Source organism: Carcharodon carcharias, chromosome 7, assembly GCF_017639515.1.
Source record: "Carcharodon carcharias isolate sCarCar2 chromosome 7, sCarCar2.pri, whole genome shotgun sequence".
Classification (NCBI taxonomy): Eukaryota; Metazoa; Chordata; class Chondrichthyes; order Lamniformes; family Lamnidae; genus Carcharodon; species Carcharodon carcharias.
The window spans coordinates 186,273,744-186,294,567 of NC_054473.1; the positions used below are offsets into that span (position 1 = coordinate 186,273,744).

Consider the following 20,824-nt stretch of genomic DNA (forward strand, 5'->3'; position numbering starts at 1 on the left):
CTGTTCTTTCCAATTTCTACATCTAACAGGTGGTGAGAAGCTGACAATTGCGGGGAACCTCTACAGGATGAGACAAGAGTGGAGCCCAGCAACTGCACTATGGTGACACTCATGTGTACTCTGCTGAAGGATACACTGTAAGCAGAATCTGCGAATGTGTGACTGAATGAAATCAAAGTGCTCGTCTCTGTAATCATGCTCCTTCTCTAGTACACTGACCGCATCACACTGCAGAAGGGAAAAAAAAGGGCACATTTAGTAACCGAGCAGCACAAATGAACCACAACAGAATCTTGCAATCATAATATAAAAATACAGGCATTTTGCACACCTCAGAACCCGATGAAGATTCTAACATGTACGAAGTGGAGGAAGAGACGAGGAACCAGCTTGATTTTAGGCAAGGCCAAGGCCTTAAGTGCGGTACCTGCAGTTCTCCCTGTAGCATATAACTGATCTGAACTTATTTCACACAGGGTATATACAGTTAGCATAGAGATTTCTATTCCATCAGTGTGCGCTATGTTAAAAGTAAGACCCTAGAGATTAAAGATGGATTAAATTCCCAATCTCTAAACTTCAATTTTTACTCATGCTTGGTATGTTGGTGCCATTGGCATGGCTGGCATTTATTGCCCATCCCTAGTCACTCCAAGATGACAGTTTGGGATTTATTCAGGAAACCAGGGTGTGGAAATGGTTTGGGTAGAGATGAGAAATGGTAAAGGCAAGAATTCACTTGTGGAAATTGCGTACAGGCCCCCCTAACAGTAACTGCATGGTAGGGTTGAGCATAAAGGAAGAAATAATTGAAGCTTGTCAGAAAGGCCCGGCGATAATCATGGGAGGAAATTTTAACTCACATATAGACTGGAAACATCAGATGGACAAAGATAGCATAGATGAGGGGTACAATTGAATGTTTTTGAGATAGTTTCTGACAACAGCATGTTCTGGAGCCAACTAGAGAGCTGGCTATTGTGCAATGAGATGGGAGTAATTAATGATCTCAGTGAATACACCCCTAGGTAGCAGTTACCATAAGGAGATTGAATTTTACATTTAGTTGGAGGGAGTGGAGTGAGTCTGAGACGAAGTTTTTAAACTTAAATAAGGGCAATTATGAGGGTATGAAAGCTGAGCTGGCTAAAATGAATTGGCAAATTAGGTGAAGGGATAGGTCAATAGAGGTGCAGTGGCTAATACTGAAAGGGATATTTAAAAATGCACAGAATAGATACATTCCAACTAGTAAGAAAAAGATCAAGGGGTGGACACACCATCCATGGTTAACTAGAAAGGTTAAAGATAGTATCAAACTTACAGAAAAAACATTTAATTGTTCAAAGATAAATGGAAGGCCAGAAGATTGGACAGAATATAAGGGACAGCAAAGAATGAATAAAATGCTAAGAAGAGAAAAATTAAAGTACGAGAGAAAGTTAGCCAGAAATATAAAAAGATAGTAAAAGTTTTTATTTTTAAAAAAGAAAAGAGTTAACAGAGTGAGCATTGGTCCTATAGAAAGCGAGTCTGGATTGATAATGGAAAACAAGGAGATGACAGATGAATTGAACAGGTATTTTCCATCAGTTTTAACGTTAGAAGATACAAGTAACGTTCCAGAAGCAGGTACAAACCAGGAAATGGAAGTGGGGAAGGAAATCAGGAAAATTGCAGGCACCAGAGAAGTGGTGCTGAGTAAATTGTTGGAGCTGTGGGCTGACAAGAGCTCGGGTCCTGATGGACTTCATCCTTGGGTCTTAAAAGAACTGTCTAGTGAGATAGTCGATTCGCTGGTTTTAATTTTCCAAAGCTCCCTAGATTCAGGGAAGGTCCCATTAGATTGGAAGATAGCAAACGTAACCCTTTTATTCAAAAAGGGAGGGAGACAGAAAGCAGGAAACTAACAGGCCAGTTAGCTTAACATCTGTCATTGGAAAAATGTGAGAAGCTATTGTTAAAGAAGCTATAGCAGGGCACTTGGAAAAGCTCAAGGTCATCAGACAAAGTCAACATGGTTTTGTGAAAGGGAAATAGTGTTTAACCAATTTATTGGAGTTCTTTGAGAAAGTAATGGACATTTGCCACATCAAAGGCTAATGTGGAAAATACAAGCTCATGGTATGGGGTAACATATTGGCACGGATAGAAAATTGGCTGGCTAACAGGAAGCAGAGTAGGCATAAATGGGTCTTTTTCAGGTTGGCAAGATGTATTGAGTGACATGCCACAGGGACCTCAACTGTTTACAATTTATATAAATGACTTGGATGAAGGGATTGAAGGGATGGTTGCCAAATTTGCTGATGACATAAGGATAGGTAGGAAAGTAAGTTGTGAAGAGGATATAAGGAGGCTACAAACAGATATGGACAGGTTAAGTGAGTGGTAAAAGATCTGGCAGATGGAGAATAATGGGGAAAATGTGAAATTGTCCACTTTGGCAGGAAGAATAAAAGGGAAGCATATTATCTAAATGGTGAGAGATTGCAGAGCTCTGAGGTGCAGAGGGATCTGGGTGTCCTAGTGCCTGAATCACAAAAGGCTAACATGCAAGTACAGCAAGAAATTGGGGAAGCTAATAAAATGTTATCATTTATTGCGAGGGGAATTGAATACAAAAGTAAGAAGGTTATGCTTCAGTTGTACAGGGCATTAGTGAGACCACATTTGGAGTATTGTGCACAGTATTGGTCACCTTATTTAAGTAAGGATGTAAATGCAGCGGAAGCAGTTCAGAGAAGGTTTACCAAACTAATATCTGGAATGGGTGAGTGGTCTTATGAGGAAAGGTTGGACAGACTAGGCTTATATCCGCTGGAGTTTAGAACAGTAAGAGGCAAATTGATTGAAACCTTTAAGATCTTGAGGGATCTTGACATGGTGGATGTGGAGAGGATTTTTCCTCTTGTGGGGGAATCTAGAACTAGGGATCACTGTTTAAAAATAAGGGGTCACCCATTTAAAACAGAGATGAAACAAATTTTTTTCATTCAGAGGTTTGAGAGTCTTTGGAAGTCTCTTCCTGAAAGGGTGGTGGAAGCAAGGTTTTTGAATATTTTTAAGGCAGGAGTGGATAAATTCTTGGTAAGCAAGGTTATCAGCGGTAGGTGGGATGCAGATTTCAGGTTACTATCAGATCAGTCATGATCTTATTAAATGGGAGAGCGGGCTCAAGGGGCTGAATGGCCTACTCCGTGCTCATACGTTCGTATCTATTTTCTCCGTGAACCATTAGTAGCTGGTTTGATACAACTGAGTGCCTTATTAGCCTAAATCAGAGGGCAGGTAATATCTGACCATGGCGACATAGGGCTGAAGTCATTAGTGGGCCCGAGAGGGTTAAGGGGCAGGACTTATTTCAAGAACATCACTGAACCAGTTAGGTTTTTACAATCGACAGTTTCATAATCAAGTTATGTACACCAGCATTTATTTTAAATTCCTAGACTTTTTTATTCAACTAAATTAAAAGTCTTGAAATGCCAATGGGTTCTGAATTATTAGTTCAAGATTTGGATTACCATACTCCATTAAATGGTACCCCAGCAACACTGGGTGCTTTCGGGCAAAGAGGGTAGAGATTTAAGTTTTACTTTTCACCATATTCTTTAAATATCTAATTTTAAAAAACCTTCCCTCTAGCGAAGACAAATATTCACAACATTCCAGTCCTCACCACACCTGGGCTATTGTTCAAAATATTGCGGGGAAGACAGAAGACATCCAATAATGAAAGCAATTGTGCTACAAACACAAACAGCATTGCTAAGGGCACAGACCATGATCTTATTTAAACATGAGCTGCAGCATTGCTTCACGCTGGAATTAGAGGCAGGTGCCAACAAATTTAAATTTCTAGATCTTTTTTAGTCAACTAAGTTAAGAGTCCTTTACTGCCATGATGGGATTTGAATTTATTGTGGATTATTAATTCAAGATTTTGGATTACTAGCACAGCAACCATAACTAGTGTACTACCCTATTGAGTATGGATTTGTTGAAGGCAAAACATTACTGAATAACTTGATCAAGTGTTGAAGGCAAATCATAATTCGCTAACTTGATCAAGTTCTTTGATGAAGTAGTGGAGAGGGTGGATGAGGGTTGTGCAGTTGATGTTGTGTATATGAACTTTCAAAAGGTGTTTGACAATATACCACATAACAGCCTTGTTAGCAAACTGAAGAGCATGGGATTAAACGGCAGTGGTAACGTGGATACAAAATCGGTAAAGGGGCAGAAAGCAGAAGATAGTGCTGAATACTTGTTTTTAAGCCTGGAGGAAAATACACAGTGGTGTTCCCAACTGTCATTATTAGATCCATTACTCTTTTTGAGGTAACACAAAACACAAATGAAAGAAACGATGAGAGGACAGAACAGGCTCTGGGAGAATATGGACTGGTGAAATGGACAGACACATGGCAGATGAGATTTAACACAAAAATGTTAAGTGACACATTTTTGTAGAGAAAATAAGGAAAAGCAATATAAAGTAGATAGCAAAAACAGAATTACCTGGAAAAACTCAGGTCTGGCAGCATCGGCGGAGAAGAGAAGAGTTGACGTTTTGAGTCCTCATGACCCTTCAACATGAGGACTCGAAACGTCAACTCTTCTCTTCTCCGCCGATGCTGCCAGACCTGCTGAGTTTTTCCAGGTAATTCTGTTTTTGTTTTGGATTTCCAGCATCCGCAGTTTTTTGTTTTTACCTTATAAAGTAAATAGCACCATTTTAAAGGAGGTGTGTGAACAGAGACCTGGGGATGTATGTACACAAATGATCAAAGCTTACAGTTCAGGTTGTTAAAAAGAATATGGGATCCTTGGCTGTAAGAGGCAGAGGGTACAAAAGTCAGCAAGTTCTGTTAAATCTTTACAAAAACACTAGTTAGGCCTCAGCTGAAGCAGTGTGTTCAATTCCAACCATCACACTTTGGGAAGCTTGTCAAGGCCTTGGAGAGGATGCAAAGTATTGTACCAGAGATGGGGAACTTCAGTTATGTGACAAAACTTGAGAAGTTGAGGTGACCCTCAGAGCAGACAAGGTTAAGGGGAGATTTAAAAGGTATTTCAAGATCGTGAACAATTTTGATAGAGCAAATAATAAATACTTGCAGTGACAAAAGAGTTAGTAGCCAGAAGGCACAGATGAGGTGACTAGGAAAAGGGCAATGAGGTGACATGAGGGAAAGAAAATTACACAGCAAGTTATGACAATCTGGAATGCATTTCCTGAAAGGTGGAAACATATTCAATGGAACTTAGAGGAGAATTGGATAAATGTGTAAAAGAAAATTACAAGACTATGGGGAAGAGCAGGGGAATGGGGCCAAGTAGGTTGCTCTGCCAAAGACCCAGCACAGAAACAATAGGCCAAGCAACCCCCTTCTGCAATCGATCATTTTTTTATACAAAGAACACATTAACTCTTCAGTTTGGGTATCTGCTTAACCTTGAAATTTCCTTGGTGGTTTGTAGGTGGCCATTTTGTGCTCAGTACTATATCAGCACATTAGTTAGGTCACTTTGGACTTTCTATTGCCTCTCAACGCAATCAACGCTCTTGTTAAATAGACATAATTAAGAGGTGTCGAGATGATCTGGTGAGAAAAACAGTCTGGTGAAGATCAAGGAGGGTCCAGGTACCGCCTCCAGTCTGATCTCAGCCAAATTGTGACCAGCAGTGTGGTTCATGTGGGACCGATGCGGTTGGCACTTTCACAAGTGGAAGGAGGTTGGGGGAAAAGGCGATTTGCACAGCAGAAAATTAACAGAATCCCATTTGCCCTTCTCTTCTCTGAAACATTTGAATGCAAAAGTGTAAAATCCTCCAAACAATCTTCAAAAAGCACCCAAAGTCTGCGAATGAGTTTGTTTATTAAGGGATGCGAATGACATGGAAATGAGGGAGACAGCAGATTTGACGCGGGCCACAAAGGTCAAGAGATCGCCTCTGCAGAGACCGCAGTCTCAGACGCTGGATACGTTTATTGTCTCTCCCCCGCACTGCTCTGGGAATCCAGTTTCAACACACGAATCGGGAATCGTTTCCTGCACAGCCTCAGCTGCTCAGTTCTTCTTTACCTAGATGGTAGTGAGAATGTGGAACTCACCACTACAGGGAGTGGTTGAAGCAAACAGCCCAGGGGCAATGAACAGGAAGCTGAAGGGTAAAGAAGAGGGAATATAGAGAGGGCTAAGTGTGGAGCATGTTCACGGCATGGACATGTCGGGCTAAATGGCTTGCCTGAGTGCTGTAATTCCTGTTTTATTCCACCCTCATGGCCCTAGCCTACTTCCAATCTTGAATGGGTCAGTTAACTATTTCAGTGTATAGTAATGAATGCCAAGAGGAAAAAATAGCTCCACTTGTACAAAGCAAATAAGTTTACCAAGAGAGGTGTAGCACTGACTATCCAGACCCCAGGAAAATGCAAAGCTTGATGATTGGTATGTGCAGTTATCCAATCTCAACCCTGATAGGAATGTTGCAACTAGGGAAGCCCAGAATAAACAATGGCATAAAAGCAAAATGCTGATGCTGGAAATCTGAAATAAAAACAGAAAATGCTGGAAAAATTCAGCAGGTCTGGCAGCATCTGTGGCAAGAGAAACAGTGTTAATGTTTCTGGTCCATATGACTCTTCTTCAGCATTAAAGAAAATTAGAAATTTGATGGATTTTAGCTATTTAATAGGGGGGGTGGAGCAGGTCAAATGAGATAGAAGGTCAGGTATAGGTGACAGCTGAGAAGAGATTGACAAAGATATCATGGACACAAGACCATGGGGGTGTTAATGGTACTGGTAAAGAATAAAGAAGATGTTGATAGTGGCATACAGGTAAGATAGTAGAAGGTGTTTTACAGTGAGGGTGTGAGAGAAACCGTGTGGTCATTTACAGCGAGAGAGTGAGAGACACACAGCACAGTCATTTACAGCAAGTGAGAGAGATAGGAGTCACTTACAGGGAGAGAGAGAGGCAGTGTGGTCATTTACAGGGAGCAAGTGCGAAAGGAGCAGGGCCTTTAAAAGTGAGAGAGTGAGGCCATTCAAGGACAAGAGGGGGAAAACAGCACAGAGAGCAGCTGATTGGTGAGTAGGATTAGTGAGTATTTCTAGTCTTTAAAGTAAAAGTAAGGTCTTTAGTTTGTGTTTAGATCTCTAGTTTTTTTTTCTTTTTTTCTTAAAGATAGCTTAAGTTTAAGACCGATACTGCATAAAAAAATGCATAAAAGTGTGCATAAAAAATCGATACTGCATAAAAATTATTATAATGTGAAAAGAGAGGGGATACTAGAGTAATTAATTAATAAATTGAGTAAAATACAATAGCGATGGGAGGACAGGTGATGTGTTGCTGCTGCATGTGGGAACCGCTGGACATCAAGGTGATCCAGAGCAAACACATCTGTACCAAGTGTTTGCAGCTCGAGGAACTTTGGATCCGAGTTGAGGAGCAGGAGTCCGAGCTGCAGACATTGTGCCACATCAGGGAGGGGGAAAGCTACCTGGACACTTTGCTGCAGGAGACAGTCACACCTCTCAGATTAGGTAATTCAAATTTGTTCTGTGATCAAGAACAGGAGGTTGAGACTGCAGGTGAAGCAGGTGTGGGGACCAGGGGGTAGCATTCAAGCAGCCTTGGCATGCAACTGTCCAACAGTTAGAAGGTTCTTGCAAGCTGTTTGAATGAGAGCAGGGACTGCGGGGGGCGATGAGCAAACTGACCACAGCACCGTGGTACAGGGAGCCATTCAAGTGGGGGGAGGAAACGGGAGCATAGTAGTGGTAGGGAACAGTACAATTAAGGGGGTAGATACTGTTCTCTGCAACCGTGAGCGTGAGTCCCAAAGGCTGTGTTGCCTGCCCAGTGCCAGGGTTAAGGACATCTCCTCAGGGCTGGAGAGGAACTTGGAGGGGGAGGGGAGGGATCCAGTTGTCATCGTTCATGTTGGTACCAATAACATTGATAGGACTAGAAAGGAGGTTCTGCTGAAAGAATTTGAACAATTAGGAACTAAACTAAAAAGCAGAACCTCCAAGGTAATAATCTCAGGATTACTACTTGAGCCACGGGCAAACTGGCATAGGGTAAATAAAGTCAAGGAGTTAAATACGTGGCTCAAAGATTAGTGTGGGCGGAATGGATTTCAGTTCATGGGGCACTGGCACCAGTGCTGGGGTAGAAGGGAGCTGTTCCGGTGAGACGAGTTTCGCTTGAACCATAATGGGACCAGTGTCCTGGCGAATCGAATAACTAGGGCTTTAAACTAAATAAAGGGGGTGGTGGGTTCTGGAAATGGGATGTGCAGGCTTACAAAGCAAAAGGATATGAAAGCCTTGCAAGGCAGCTATTTAGCTAATGATACCCAGAATGTGAATTCTTTTGCTCGTGTCTACCTCTGCCAATTTGATTTTCCCAACCTACATGATGATTAAAGTCACCCATGATTAATGTACTGCCTTTTTTTTTTTACATGCCCTCATTATCTCCTGAAAGGAAGGCCAATGGACTACTCCCACCGGTGCCTTCTTCCCCTTGTCATTTCCATTGGATTTCCAAAAGGTGTTTGATAAGGCACCGCACATAAGGCTACTTAATAAGAGCCCATGGTGTTGGGGGCAGCACGGATGCAGGATTGGCTAACAAATAGAAGACACAGATTTGGGATAAGGGGGGCTTTTTCGGGATGGCAACCTGTAACTAGTGGAGTGCCACAGGGATCAGCGCTGGGGCCACAATTATTTACAAGATAAATTAATGACTTGGATGAGAGAAGTGAATGTACTATCACCAAGTTTGCAGATGACACAAGAATGGGTGGGAAGGTATGCAGTGAAGATGAAACAAAGTCTACAGAGGGATATGGACAGGTTAAGCGAGTGGGAAAAACTTGGCAGATGGAATATAATGTGAGAAAGTGAGAGGTTCAAGGCTGAGTAGACAGATTTTTAATCAGTAAGGGAATCGAGGGTTATGGGGAAACGGCAGAAAGTGGAGTTGAGGATTATCAGATCAGCCATGATCTCATTGATTGGCGGAGCAGACTTGATGGGCTGAATGGTCTACTTCTGCTTCTACATCTTATGGTCTTATAATAGCAGAACGAGGGTGGGCACTCTGAAAGCAAAACATAAAAACAAGTGACAGGTGGCCTTGGGGAGGGGAGGGGAGTTGGGGAAAAAAGATTTTAAAAAATGAACAAATAAAAATATTAAATAAACAAATCAGTGGATTTAAAAAGGGGTCAAGATGGAGGAGATCCCCCCTCAAAGGGCCATCTGTCACTTGTGTGCTTTCAGAGCACTGACCCTTGATCTACTATTAACAACTCCTGCTATCTTAATTTTATGCCACTATCAGCACCTTCTTTGCTCATGATCACTACCATTAACATGACATCTTCGTCAATCTCTCCTTAGCTGTCACTTATGCCTGACCTTCTATCTTGCTCCAACTGCTCCACTCCCTCTTAAACAGTATAAAATCCAACACATTTCTACTTCTCTTTAGCTCTGAAGAGTCATACAGACTCGAAACATTAAATTTGTTTCTCTCGTCACAGCTTCTGCCAGACCTGAGCTTTTCCAGCATTTTCTGTTTTTATTTTGAATTCTGCAGTGTTAACAAAGCATTATAGAGTAAAATTTGACACCAAGTCATGAAAGACAAGTGACCAATTGTCAAAGAGGCAGGGTATGTGTTTTTAAAAATGTCAGAGAGGCAAAAAGGCAGAGAGGTTTAGGGAGCATATTCCAGAACAGACTGTCAGCCATGACTCAATTTGTAGCACCCTCATCTCGGAGTCTAAAGGTTCTGGGTTCAAGTCTCCCTCCAGGGTTGGAGGACAAAAATCAAGGCCCATCACTCCAGTACAGCACTGCCCGGTCAGAGGAGCCATCTGTCAGGTGACACGTTAAACCAAGGCCCCATTCTGCCTCCTCAGGTGTTTACAAAAGATCCCACTGCACCATTTCGAAGAAAAGCAGGGGAGTTATTCCCGGTGTCCTGGCAAATATTCATCCATCAATCAACATCACGGAAAAAAAACACAGGTTGTCTGGTCATTGTCACATGGATGTTTATGGAAGTTTGCGGAATGCACATTAGCTGCAGCATTTCTTACATTACAAGAATGACTACACTTGTAAAAGAGTACTTCATTAATTGTAAACGGCTTTGAGACGTTAGATGGTTGTGAAAATGCTATATAAAAGCAACTATTTATCTTTTTAGAGCCTTAGCAGCTGACTGATAGGGAGATTAAAACCAGGGACACTCGAGAGGCCAGGATTAGAGGGTATCTCGGAGGGTTTTTGGGCTGAAAGAGATTACAGAGAAGTGGGGGTGAGCTGTGGATAAACTTGAAAACAAAGACGAAAATTTTAAAATCAAGGTGTTGCTTAACCAGGAGCCAATGCATGTCAGTGAGCACAAGGGTGATAGGTGAACGGGACTTTGTCCAAGTAAGGGCTCAGGCAGCAGGGTTTTGGGTGCTCTCAAGTTTACGAAGGGTAACTATGGGAGAGCAGCCAACAGTGCATTGGAATCGTCGAGCCTAGAGATAAAAAAGCATGGATGAGTGATTCAACAGCAGATGAGCCAAGGCAGGGGTGAAGTCAGGCTATGTTACCAAGGTGGAAATAAGTGGCCTGAATTGATGGTGCAGATGTTCAGTCCAAAGCTCAGGATCAAATGGACACAAAGGTTATAAACAAGCTGGTTCATCGTCAGATAGTTACCAGGGAGAGGGATGGAGCAGATGGCTAAGGAATGGTGTTTGCAGCAAGGACCAAAGACAATGGTTTTAGTTATCCCAATACTTAGGTTATTTCCAATGATTGGGGAAGAGGGGGCAATTATAATTAAATGCAAGAGATTTGCGATGGGCGAGTGAGCTTGAGAAGAAGTGAGTGCGTATGAAAGAGAGAGAGACAGAATGAGAGAGCATTTGAGAGAGAGAGACAGACAGCGAGTTTGAGAGAGAGAGAGAGAGAGACAGCGAGTTTGAGAAAGAGAGAGAGAGACAGCGAGTTGGAGAGAGAGAGAGAGAGACAGCGAGTTGGAGAGAGAGAGAGAGAGAGACAGCGAGTTGGAGAGAGAGAGAGAGAGACAGCGAGTTGGAGACAGAGAGAGAGAGACAGCGAGTTGGAGAGAGAGAGATAGAGAGAGAGACAGCGAGTTTGAGAAAGAGAGAGAGAGACAGCGAGTTGGAGAGAGAGAGAGAGAGAGAGAGACAGCGAGTTTGAGAAAGAGAGAGAGAGACAGCAAGTTGGAGAGAGAGAGAGAGAGAGACAGCGAGTTGGAGAGAGAGATAGAGAGAGAGACAGCGAGTTTGAGAGAGAGAGAGACAGCGAGTTGGAGAGAGAGAGAGAGAGAGAGAGACAGCGAGTTTGAGAGAGAGATAGAGAGAGAGACAGCGAGTTTGAGAAAGAGAGAGAGAGACAGCGAGTTGGAGAGAGAGAGAGAGAGAGAGACAGCGAGTTTGAGAGAGAGATAGAGAGAGACAGCGAGTTTGAGAGAGAGAGAGAGAGAGACAGCGAGTTGGAGAGAGAGAGAGAGAGAGAGACAGCGAGTTTGAGAAAGAGAGAGAGAGACAGCAAGTTGGAGAGAGAGAGAGAGAGAGAGACAGCGAGTTGGAGAGAGAGAGAGAGAGACAGCGAGTTTGAGAGAGAGAGAGAGAGACAGCGAGTTTGAGAGAGAGAGATAGAGAGAGAGACAGCGAGTTTGAGAAAGAGAGAGACAGCGAGTTGGAGAGAGAGAGAGAGACAGCGAGTTTGAGAGAGAGAGATAGAGAGAGACAGCGAGTTTGAGAGAGAGGGAGAGAGAGAGACAGCGAGTTTGAGAGAGAGAGAGAGAGAGAGAGAGAGACAGCGAGTTTGAGAAAGAGAGAGAGAGACAGCGAGTTGGAGAGAGAGAGAGAGAGAGAGAGAGACAGCGAGTTTGAGAGAGAGAGATAGAGAGAGACAGCGAGTTTGAGAGAGAGAGAGAGAGAGAGAGAGAGAGACAGCGAGTTTGAGAGAGAGAGATAGAGAGAGACAGCGAGTTTGAGAGAGAGAGAGAGATAGAGAGAGACAGCGAGTTTGAGAGAGAGAGATAGAGAGAGACAGCGAGTTTGAAAGAGAGAGAGAGAGAGAGAGACAGCGAGTTTGAGAAAGAGAGAGAGAGAGAGACAGCGAGTTGGAGAGAGAGAGAGGGCTTGAGAAAGAGAGAGGGCCGGAGAGAGAGAGGGGACGGAGGGAGGGTTTGAGAGCGAGCGAGGGGGGTGTTTGGCAGAGAGCGAGCGGGGGCTTTGGCAGCGAGCGAGCGGGGGCTTTGGCAGCGAGCGAGCGGGGGCTTTGGCAGCGAGCGAGCGGGGGCTTTGGCAGCGAGCGAGCGGGGGCTTTGGCAGCGAGCGAGCGGGGGCTTTGGCAGCGAGCGAGCGGGGGCTTTGGCAGCGAGCGAGCGGGGGCTTTGGCAGCGAGCGAGCGGGGGCTTTGGCAGCGAGCGAGCGGGGGCTTTGGCAGCGAGCGAGCGGGGGCTTTGGCAGCGAGCGAGCGGGGGCTTTGGCAGCGAGCGAGCGGGGGCTTTGGCAGCGAGCGAGCGGGGGCTTTGGCAGCGAGCGAGCGGGGGCTTTGGCAGCGAGCGAGCGGGGGCTTTGGCAGCGAGCGAGCGGGGGCTTTGGCAGCGAGCGAGCGGGGGCTTTGGCAGCGAGCGAGCGGGGGCTTTGGCAGCGAGCGAGCGGGGGCTTTGGCAGCGAGCGAGCGGGGGCTTTGGCAGCGAGCGAGCGGGGGCTTTGGCAGCGAGCGAGCGGGGGCTTTGGCAGCGAGCGAGCGGGGGCTTTGGCAGCGAGCGAGCGGGGGCTTTGGCAGCGAGCGAGCGGGGGCTTGGGAGAGAGGGCGGGGGCTTGGGAGAGAGGGCGGGGGCTTGGGAGAGAGGGCGGGGGCTTGGGAGAGAGGGCGGGGGCTTGGGAGAGAGGGCGGGGGCTTGGGAGAGAGGGCGGGGGCTTGGGAGAGAGGGCGGGGGCTTGGGAGAGAGGGCGGGGGCTTGGGAGAGAGGGCGGGGGCTTGGGAGAGAGAGACGGGGCTTGGGAGAGAGAGACGGGGCTTGGGAGAGAGAGACGGGGCTTGGGAGAGAGAGACGGGGCTTGGGAGAGAGAGACGGGGCTTGGGAGAGAGAGACGGGGCTTGGGAGAGAGAGACGGGGCTTGGGAGAGAGAGACGGGGCTTGGGAGAGAGAGACGGGGCTTGGGAGAGAGAGACGGGGCTTGGGAGAGAGAGACGGGGCTTGGGAGAGAGAGACGGGGCTTGGGAGAGAGAGACGGGGCTTGGGAGAGAGAGACGGGGCTTGGGAGAGAGAGACGGGGCTTGGGAGAGAGAGACGGGGCTTGGGAGAGAGAGACGGGGCTTGGGAGAGAGAGACGGGGCTTGGGAGAGAGAGACGGGGCTTGGGAGAGAGAGACGGGGCTTGGGAGAGAGAGACGGGGCTTGGGAGAGAGAGACGGGGCTTGGGAGAGAGAGACGGGGCTTGGGAGAGAGAGACGGGGCTTGGGAGAGAGAGACGGGGCTTGGGAGAGAGAGACGGGGCTTGGGAGAGAGAGACGGGGCTTGGGAGAGAGAGACGGGGCTTGGGAGAGAGAGACGGGGCTTGGGAGAGAGAGACGGGGCTTGGGAGAGAGAGACGGGGCTTGGGAGAGAGAGACGGGGCTTGGGAGAGAGAGACGGGGCTTGGGAGAGAGAGACGGGGCTTGGGAGAGAGAGACGGGGCTTGGGAGAGAGAGACGGGGCTTGGGAGAGAGAGACGGGGCTTGGGAGAGAGAGACGGGGCTTGGGAGAGAGAGACGGGGCTTGGGAGAGAGAGACGGGGCTTGGGAGAGAGAGACGGGGCTTGGGAGAGAGAGACGGGGCTTGGGAGAGAGAGACGGGGCTTGGGAGAGAGAGACGGGGCTTGGGAGAGAGAGACGGGGCTTGGGAGAGAGAGACGGGGCTTGGGAGAGAGAGACGGGGCTTGGGAGAGAGAGACGGGGCTTGGGAGAGAGAGACGGGGCTTGGGAGAGAGAGACGGGGCTTGGGAGAGAGAGACGGGGCTTGGAGAGAGAGACGGGGCTTGGGAGAGAGAGACGGGGCTTGGGAGAGAGAGACGGGGCTTGGGAGAGAGAGACGGGGCTTGGGAGAGAGAGACGGGGCTTGGGAGAGAGAGACGGGGCTTGGGAGAGAGAGACGGGGCTTGGGAGAGAGAGACGGGGCTTCGAGAGAGAGAGACGGGGTTCGAGAGAGAGAGACGGGGTTCGAGAGAGAGAGACGGGGTTCGAGAGAGAGAGACGGGGTTCGAGAGAGAGAGACGGGGTTCGAGAGAGAGAGACGGGGTTCGAGAGAGAGAGACGGGGTTCGAGAGAGAGAGACGGGGTTCGAGAGAGAGAGACGGGGTTCGAGAGAGAGAGACGGGGTTCGAGAGAGAGAGACGGGGTTCGAGAGAGAGAGACGGGGTTCGAGAGAGAGAGACGGGGTTCGAGAGAGAGAGACGGGGTTCGAGAGAGAGAGACGGGGTTCGAGAGAGAGAGACGGGGTTCGAGAGAGAGAGACGGGGTTCGAGAGAGAGAGACGGGGTTCGAGAGAGAGAGACGGGGTTCGAGAGAGAGAGACGGGGTTCGAGAGAGAGAGACGGGGTTCGAGAGAGAGAGACGGGGTTCGAGAGAGAGAGACGGGGTTCGAGAGAGAGAGACGGGGTTCGAGAGAGAGAGACGGGGTTCGAGAGAGAGAGACGGGGTTCGAGAGAGAGAGACGGGGTTCGAGAGAGAGAGACGGGGTTCGAGAGAGAGAGACGGGGTTCGAGAGAGAGAGACGGGGTTCGAGAGAGAGAGACGGGGTTCGAGAGAGAGAGACGGGGTTCGAGAGAGAGAGACGGGGTTCGAGAGAGAGAGACGGGGTTCGAGAGAGAGAGACGGGGTTCGAGAGAGAGAGACGGGGTTCGAGAGAGAGAGACGGGGTTCGAGAGAGAGAGACGGGGTTCGAGAGAGAGAGACGGGGTTCGAGAGAGAGAGACGGGGTTCGAGAGAGAGAGACGGGGTTCGAGAGAGAGAGACGGGGTTCGAGAGAGAGACGGGGTTCGAGAGAGAGACGGGGTTCGAGAGAGAGAGACGGGGTTCGAGAGAGAGACGGGGTTCGAGAGAGAGACGGGGTTCGAGAGAGAGACGGGGTTCGAGAGAGAGACGGGGTTCGAGAGAGAGACGGGGTTCGAGAGAGAGACGGGGTTCGAGAGAGAGACGGGGTTCGAGAGAGAGACGGGGTTCGAGAGAGAGACGGGGTTCGAGAGAGAGACGGGGTTCGAGAGAGAGACGGGGTTCGAGAGAGAGACGGGGTTCGAGAGAGAGACGGGGTTCGAGAGAGAGACGGGGTTCGAGAGAGAGACGGGGTTCGAGAGAGAGACGGGGTTTGAGAGAGAGACGGGGTTTGAGAGAGAGACGGGGTTTGAGAGAGAGACGGGGTTTGAGAGAGAGACGGGGTTTGAGAGAGAGAGACGGGGTTTGAGAGAGAGAGACGGGGTTTGAGAGAGAGAGACGGGGTTTGAGAGAGAGAGACGGGGTTTGAGAGAGAGAGACGGGGTTTGAGACAGAGACGGGGTTTGAGACAGAGACGGGGTTTGAGACAGAGACGGGGTTTGAGACAGAGACGGGGTTTGAGACAGAGACGGGGTTTGAGACAGAGACGGGGTTTGAGGCAGAGACGGGGTTTGAGGCAGAGACGGGGTTTGAGAGAGAGATGGGGTTTGAGACAGGGACGGGGTTTGAGACAGGGACGGGGTTTGAGACAGGGACGGGGTTTGAGACAGGGACGGGGTTTGAGACAGAGACGGGGTTTGAGACAGAGACGGGGTTTGAGACAGAGACGGGGTTTGAGACAGAGACGGGGTTTGAGACAGAGACGGGGTTTGAGACAGAGACGGGGTTTGAGACAGAGACGGGGTTTGAGACAGAGACGGGGTTTGAGACAGAGACGGGGTTTGAGACAGAGACGGGGTTTGAGACAGAGACGGGGTTTGAGACAGAGACGGGGTTTGAGACAGAGACGGGGTTTGAGACAGAGACGGGGTTTGAGACAGAGACGGGGTTTGAGACAGAGACGGGGTTTGAGACAGAGACGGGGTTTGAGACAGAGACGGGGTTTGAGACAGAGACGGGGTTTGAGACAGAGACGGGGTTTGAGACAGAGACGGGGTTTGAGACAGAGACGGGGTTTGAGACAGAGACGGGGTTTGAGACAGAGACGGGGTTTGAGACAGAGACGGGGTTTGAGACAGAGACGGGGTTTGAGACAGAGACGGGGTTTGAGACAGAGACGGGGTTTGAGACAGAGAGAGAGGGTTTGAGACAGAGAGAGAGGGTTTGAGAGAGAGAGGGTTTGAGAGAGAGAGAGGGTTTGAGAGAGAGAGAGGGTTTGCGAGAGAGAGAGGGTTTGCGAGAGAGTGGGAGAGAGGGTTTGAGAGAGAGAGAGGGCTTGAGAGAGAGAGAGAGAGGGTTTGAGAGAGAGAGAGGGTTTGAGAGAGAGAGAGGGTTTGAGAGAGAGAGAGGGTTTGAGAGAGAGAGAGGGTTTGAGAGAGAGAGAGGGTTTGAGAGAGAGAGAGGGTTTGAGAGAGAGAGAGGGTTTGAGAGAGAGAGAGGGTTTGAGAGAGAGAGAGGGTTTGAGAGAGAGAGAGGGTTTGAGAGAGAGAGAGGGTTTGAGAGAGAGAGAGGGTTTGAGAGAGAGAGAGGGTTTGAGAGAGAGGGGGGGTTTGAGAGAGAGGGGGGGTTTGAGAGAGAGAGGGGGTTTGAGAGAGAGAGGGGGTTTGAGAGAGAGAGGGGGTTTGAGAGAGAGAGAGAGAGAGTTTGAGAGAGAGAGAGAGAGAGAGAGAGGGTTTGAGAGAGAGAGAGGGTTTGAGAGAGAGAGAGAGAGGGTTCGAGAGAGAGAGAGAGAGGGTTGGAGAGAGAGAGAGGGTTCGAGAGAGAGAGAGAGGGTTCGAGAGAGAGAGAGAGGGTTTGAGAGAGAGAGAGAGGGTTTGAGAGAGAGAGGGGGTTTGAGAGAGAGAGGGGGTTTGAGAGAGAGGGGGGTTTGAGAGAGAGAGAGAGTTTGAGAGAGAGAGAGAGAGAGAGAGAGAGGGTTTGAGAGAGAGAGAGGGTTTGAGAGAGAGAGAGAGAGGGTTTGAGAGAGAGAGAGAGAGGGTTCGAGAGAGAGAGAGAGGGTTCGAGAGAGAGAGAGAGGGTTCGAGAGAGAGAGAGAGGGTTCGAGAGAGAGAGAGATATTTTTAAGGGAAAGTCATGTTTGACAAAGTTGATCTAATTTTTTGTGGAGGGAACCAAGAGTGTTGATGAGGGTAATGCATTTGATATGGTCTACATGGACTTTAGCAAGGCTTTTGTTAAGGTCCCTCATGGCAGACTGGTCAAGAAATTAAGAGCCCATGGAATCCAAGGCAAAAGTAGCACATTGGATCCAAAATTGGCTGAGAGGCAGGAAGTAGAGGGTGATGGTACAGGCATGTTTCTGTGTCTGGAAGTCTGTTTCCAGTGGGGTTCCACAGGGCTCGGTGCTGGGGTCCTTGATGTGTGTGATGTACATAAATGATTTGAACTTAAATGTAGGGGGTATGATCACGAAGTTCGCAGATGACACGAAAATTGGTAGAGTAGGTAAATAGTGAGGAGGATAGCTGTAAACTGCAGGAGGATATCAATGGACCGGTCAGGCGGACAGAGCAGTGGCAAATGGAATTCAACCTGGAAAAATGAGAGGTAATGCACTTGGAGAGGGCTAACAAGGCAAAGGATTACACTAAGAACGGTCAGACCCTGGAAACTACTGAAGATCAGAAGGACCTTGGTGTGCGTGTCCACAGATCCCGGAGGCAGAGGGGGCGGGCGGGAACGGAGGGGCGGGCGGGAACGGAGGGGGCAGGGGAGGGCGGGGGCGGAGGGGGCAGGCGGGAGTGGAGGGGGCGGGCGGGAACGGAGGGGGCGGGCGGGAATGGAGGGGGCGGGCGGGAACGGAGGGGGCGGGCGGGAATGGAGGGGGCGGGCGGGAATGGAGGGGGCGGGCGGGAACGGAGGGGGCGGGCGGGAATGGAGGGGGGCGGGCGGGAACGGAGGGGGGCGGGCGGGAACGGAGGGGGCAGGGGAGGGCGGGGGCGGAGGGGGCAGGCGGGAGTGGAGGGGGCGGGCGGGAACGGAGGGGGCGGGCGGGAATGGAGGGGGCGGGCGGGAACGGAGGGGGCGGGCGGGAACGGAGGGGGCGGGCGGGGGCGGAGGGGGAGGGCGGGGGCGGAGGGGGAGGGCGGGGGCGGAGGGGGAGGACAGGGGCGGAGGGGGAGGGCAGGGGCGGAGGGTCGCAGGGGGAGGGCTGGGGTAGGCGGGAGCGGAGGGGGCAGGCGGGAGCGGAGGGGGAGGACGGGGGCGGAGGGGGAGGGCGGGGGCGGAGGGGGAGGGCAGGGACGGAGGGTCGCAGGGGGAGGGCTGGGGTGGGCGGGAGCGGAGGGGGCAGGCGGGAGCGGAGGGGGAGGACAGGGACGGAGGGGGTGGGCAGGAGCGGAGGGGGTGGGCAGGAGCGGAGGGCCGCAGGGGGAGGGCTGGGGCAGGCGGGAGCAGAGGGGGAGGGGCAGGGCGGGGGCGGAGGGGGCAGGCGGGAGCGGAGGGGGAGGGGGAGGGCGGGGGCGGAGGGGGCAGGCGGGAGCGGAGGGGGAGGGGGAGGCAACGGCGGAGGGCCGCGGGGGAGGGCTGGGGTAGGCAGGGGCAGAGGGGACACGAGGTGTGAAACATGGAGAATGGTAAGATTGGAATAGTAGAGCGAGCCGTTGAAGCAGCAGAGACCATGTCAGCATTTAAAAAGAGGTTAGCTAGGTTGAAGGAACAGGGAATGAAGGGATATGGAAATAAGGCAATCACATGGGATTAGGGCGCCTGTGTCTGGAGGATAACCATGAGTTTGGACAAACTGGTGTTGTAATTTCTTCCTGACTGCGCTCCTCTTCAATCCAGTTTTCTATTGCAGTAGCTAATCTTTGCCAGAAGATGTCATTTTTAGACTGAATGATCAGAATACAGCAATGGCATGGGTCGGGTTTTGTCTACACGTACGCCGCCTGAGTGCTGATACGCGAAGATTCCAGGATCATTTTCTAACCGGATCTCAGTTGGAGCACCACCTCGGGCACTATGAACAGTCTCTGTCCCCCAGGGTTAAGGGCGGTGTGGTGGACACATCTGGGAGGGTGGGAAATCAGTCAGTGATTCAGACTCCTGATCACTGCTTCAGGAGCTCCTGCTGGAAAATGCTCCTGTTGATTAAAAAGAGGGAGGTAACGCCTATTGTATTTCAAATGGGCACTTGGTGAAGGGTAAAACTGGAGCCAATCTTTACACACTTTCATAATCATTTATTTAGGTTTACACATTACAAGCATACACCTCCAAACCCAACAGCCACAGTTTCAGTGATAGAAGGCTCAAATAAAAAAATACTGGATGCTGGAAATCTGAAATAAAAACAGGAACTGCTGGAAATACTCAAACAGGTCTGGCGGCACCTGCGGCAAGAGAAAAAGTTAACTTTTCAAACAGAACATGACTCTTCTTCAGAAGTGAAGGAGGTAGAACTGTGATAGGTTTTATGCTGTTAAAGTGTGCCAGAGTGGGGTAGGAGGAAGAACAAGAAGGATGGTCTGGTGGAGAGATAAAATAACAAAGATGTCGTGGAACAGAAGGCAAAGGGAATGGTAATGGTTGTAGTTAGAAACAAAACACTGGTCCAGAGTGAGTGCTAACGGCAGAATAATGAACAACTCTGACTAAAAGCAAAAACTTGAAAACAAGATACAGACTGGCACTTGGCAATTAGAGCGAATCAAAATGCCAGTTTCAGTCTGTGTCTATTTATAGAGGCAAAAGTGAACTGCCAGTTAATGCTCCGCATACAATTAACAACACCAAGCACTGTTGAATTCTCCGGCTCCCCTTGTCTAGGTCCACACTTGAAGAATTGCTATTCGTACCAATGAGACTGCACCCCATCATGAGTTAATAGAAGGGGAGAAAATAAACAGCAACCATGGACACCATGAAGTTTTAGAGTCTCTCAAAATCTTACACTAACAAGTCAAATGGACAATGAACAGGATTAACTTAAAAGAATGCCTTCATCGGGCCTAACTAACCTCTGGAATTCAAAACTAAAGGAGCTGCCTCAAACTCCCATTTCACAGTGCAGACAATCCTGCCAAAAAACCTGGGTATATCTCTGAAACACGAACTGCACAGCAGCTTATAATAAGCAAGTGTGAATGTACAAAATCTACATATTCACCTAAACATATAATGACAGACAGGAAAAGATTCTCTGGTCCACCAACCCCAACCTACACAACTGTAGTACAATGACTTCACGAATGCAAATCTATACAATATATACTGAATACTATACCCATACAATACCTTGATGAAACGTGAGGGATTATGCTTTGAGAAGCCAATAAAAATTAAATACTAAAGTTGAGATGGAAAAAAACACTCATCCCATACAATGCCCCTTTAAAAACAGATTTTTGAAAAGTATGATAATGTCCTGATTTGGTGAATGAGATGTAGACTGTGACTCAGCTGTAAACTCACTCCAGCAGTTTAAATATAGCAGAGGTTTATAACATCCAGCAGCGAGCTAAATGCTAGCAATTGAATCAAGCTGTTCTGATGACACAGCGAGCAACAGCAATGCAGGATGGAGTATCTTGAAACATCAGCAGACTCAGATTGAATTATTATTCCAATTCATCGCTAATCACCTCTTGCTCTCATTGCAGTTCATTGAATGAA

The 20,824-nt window shown here is 48.9% G+C and overlaps 1 protein-coding gene across 2 annotated transcripts in view; it reads right to left on the minus strand.

Annotated features, from left to right (window-relative positions):
- dync1li2 (dynein, cytoplasmic 1, light intermediate chain 2) overlaps nucleotides 1–20,824 on the minus strand; it is a 100,501-nt gene that overhangs the window by 35,126 nt on the left and 44,551 nt on the right. For both annotated transcript variants that reach the window (XM_041192766.1, XM_041192767.1), the window contains exon 6: nucleotides 135–228. In XM_041192766.1, coding sequence (XP_041048700.1) covers nucleotides 135–228 — 94 coding nt within the window. The remainder of the gene's footprint in view (nucleotides 1–134; nucleotides 229–20,824) is intronic.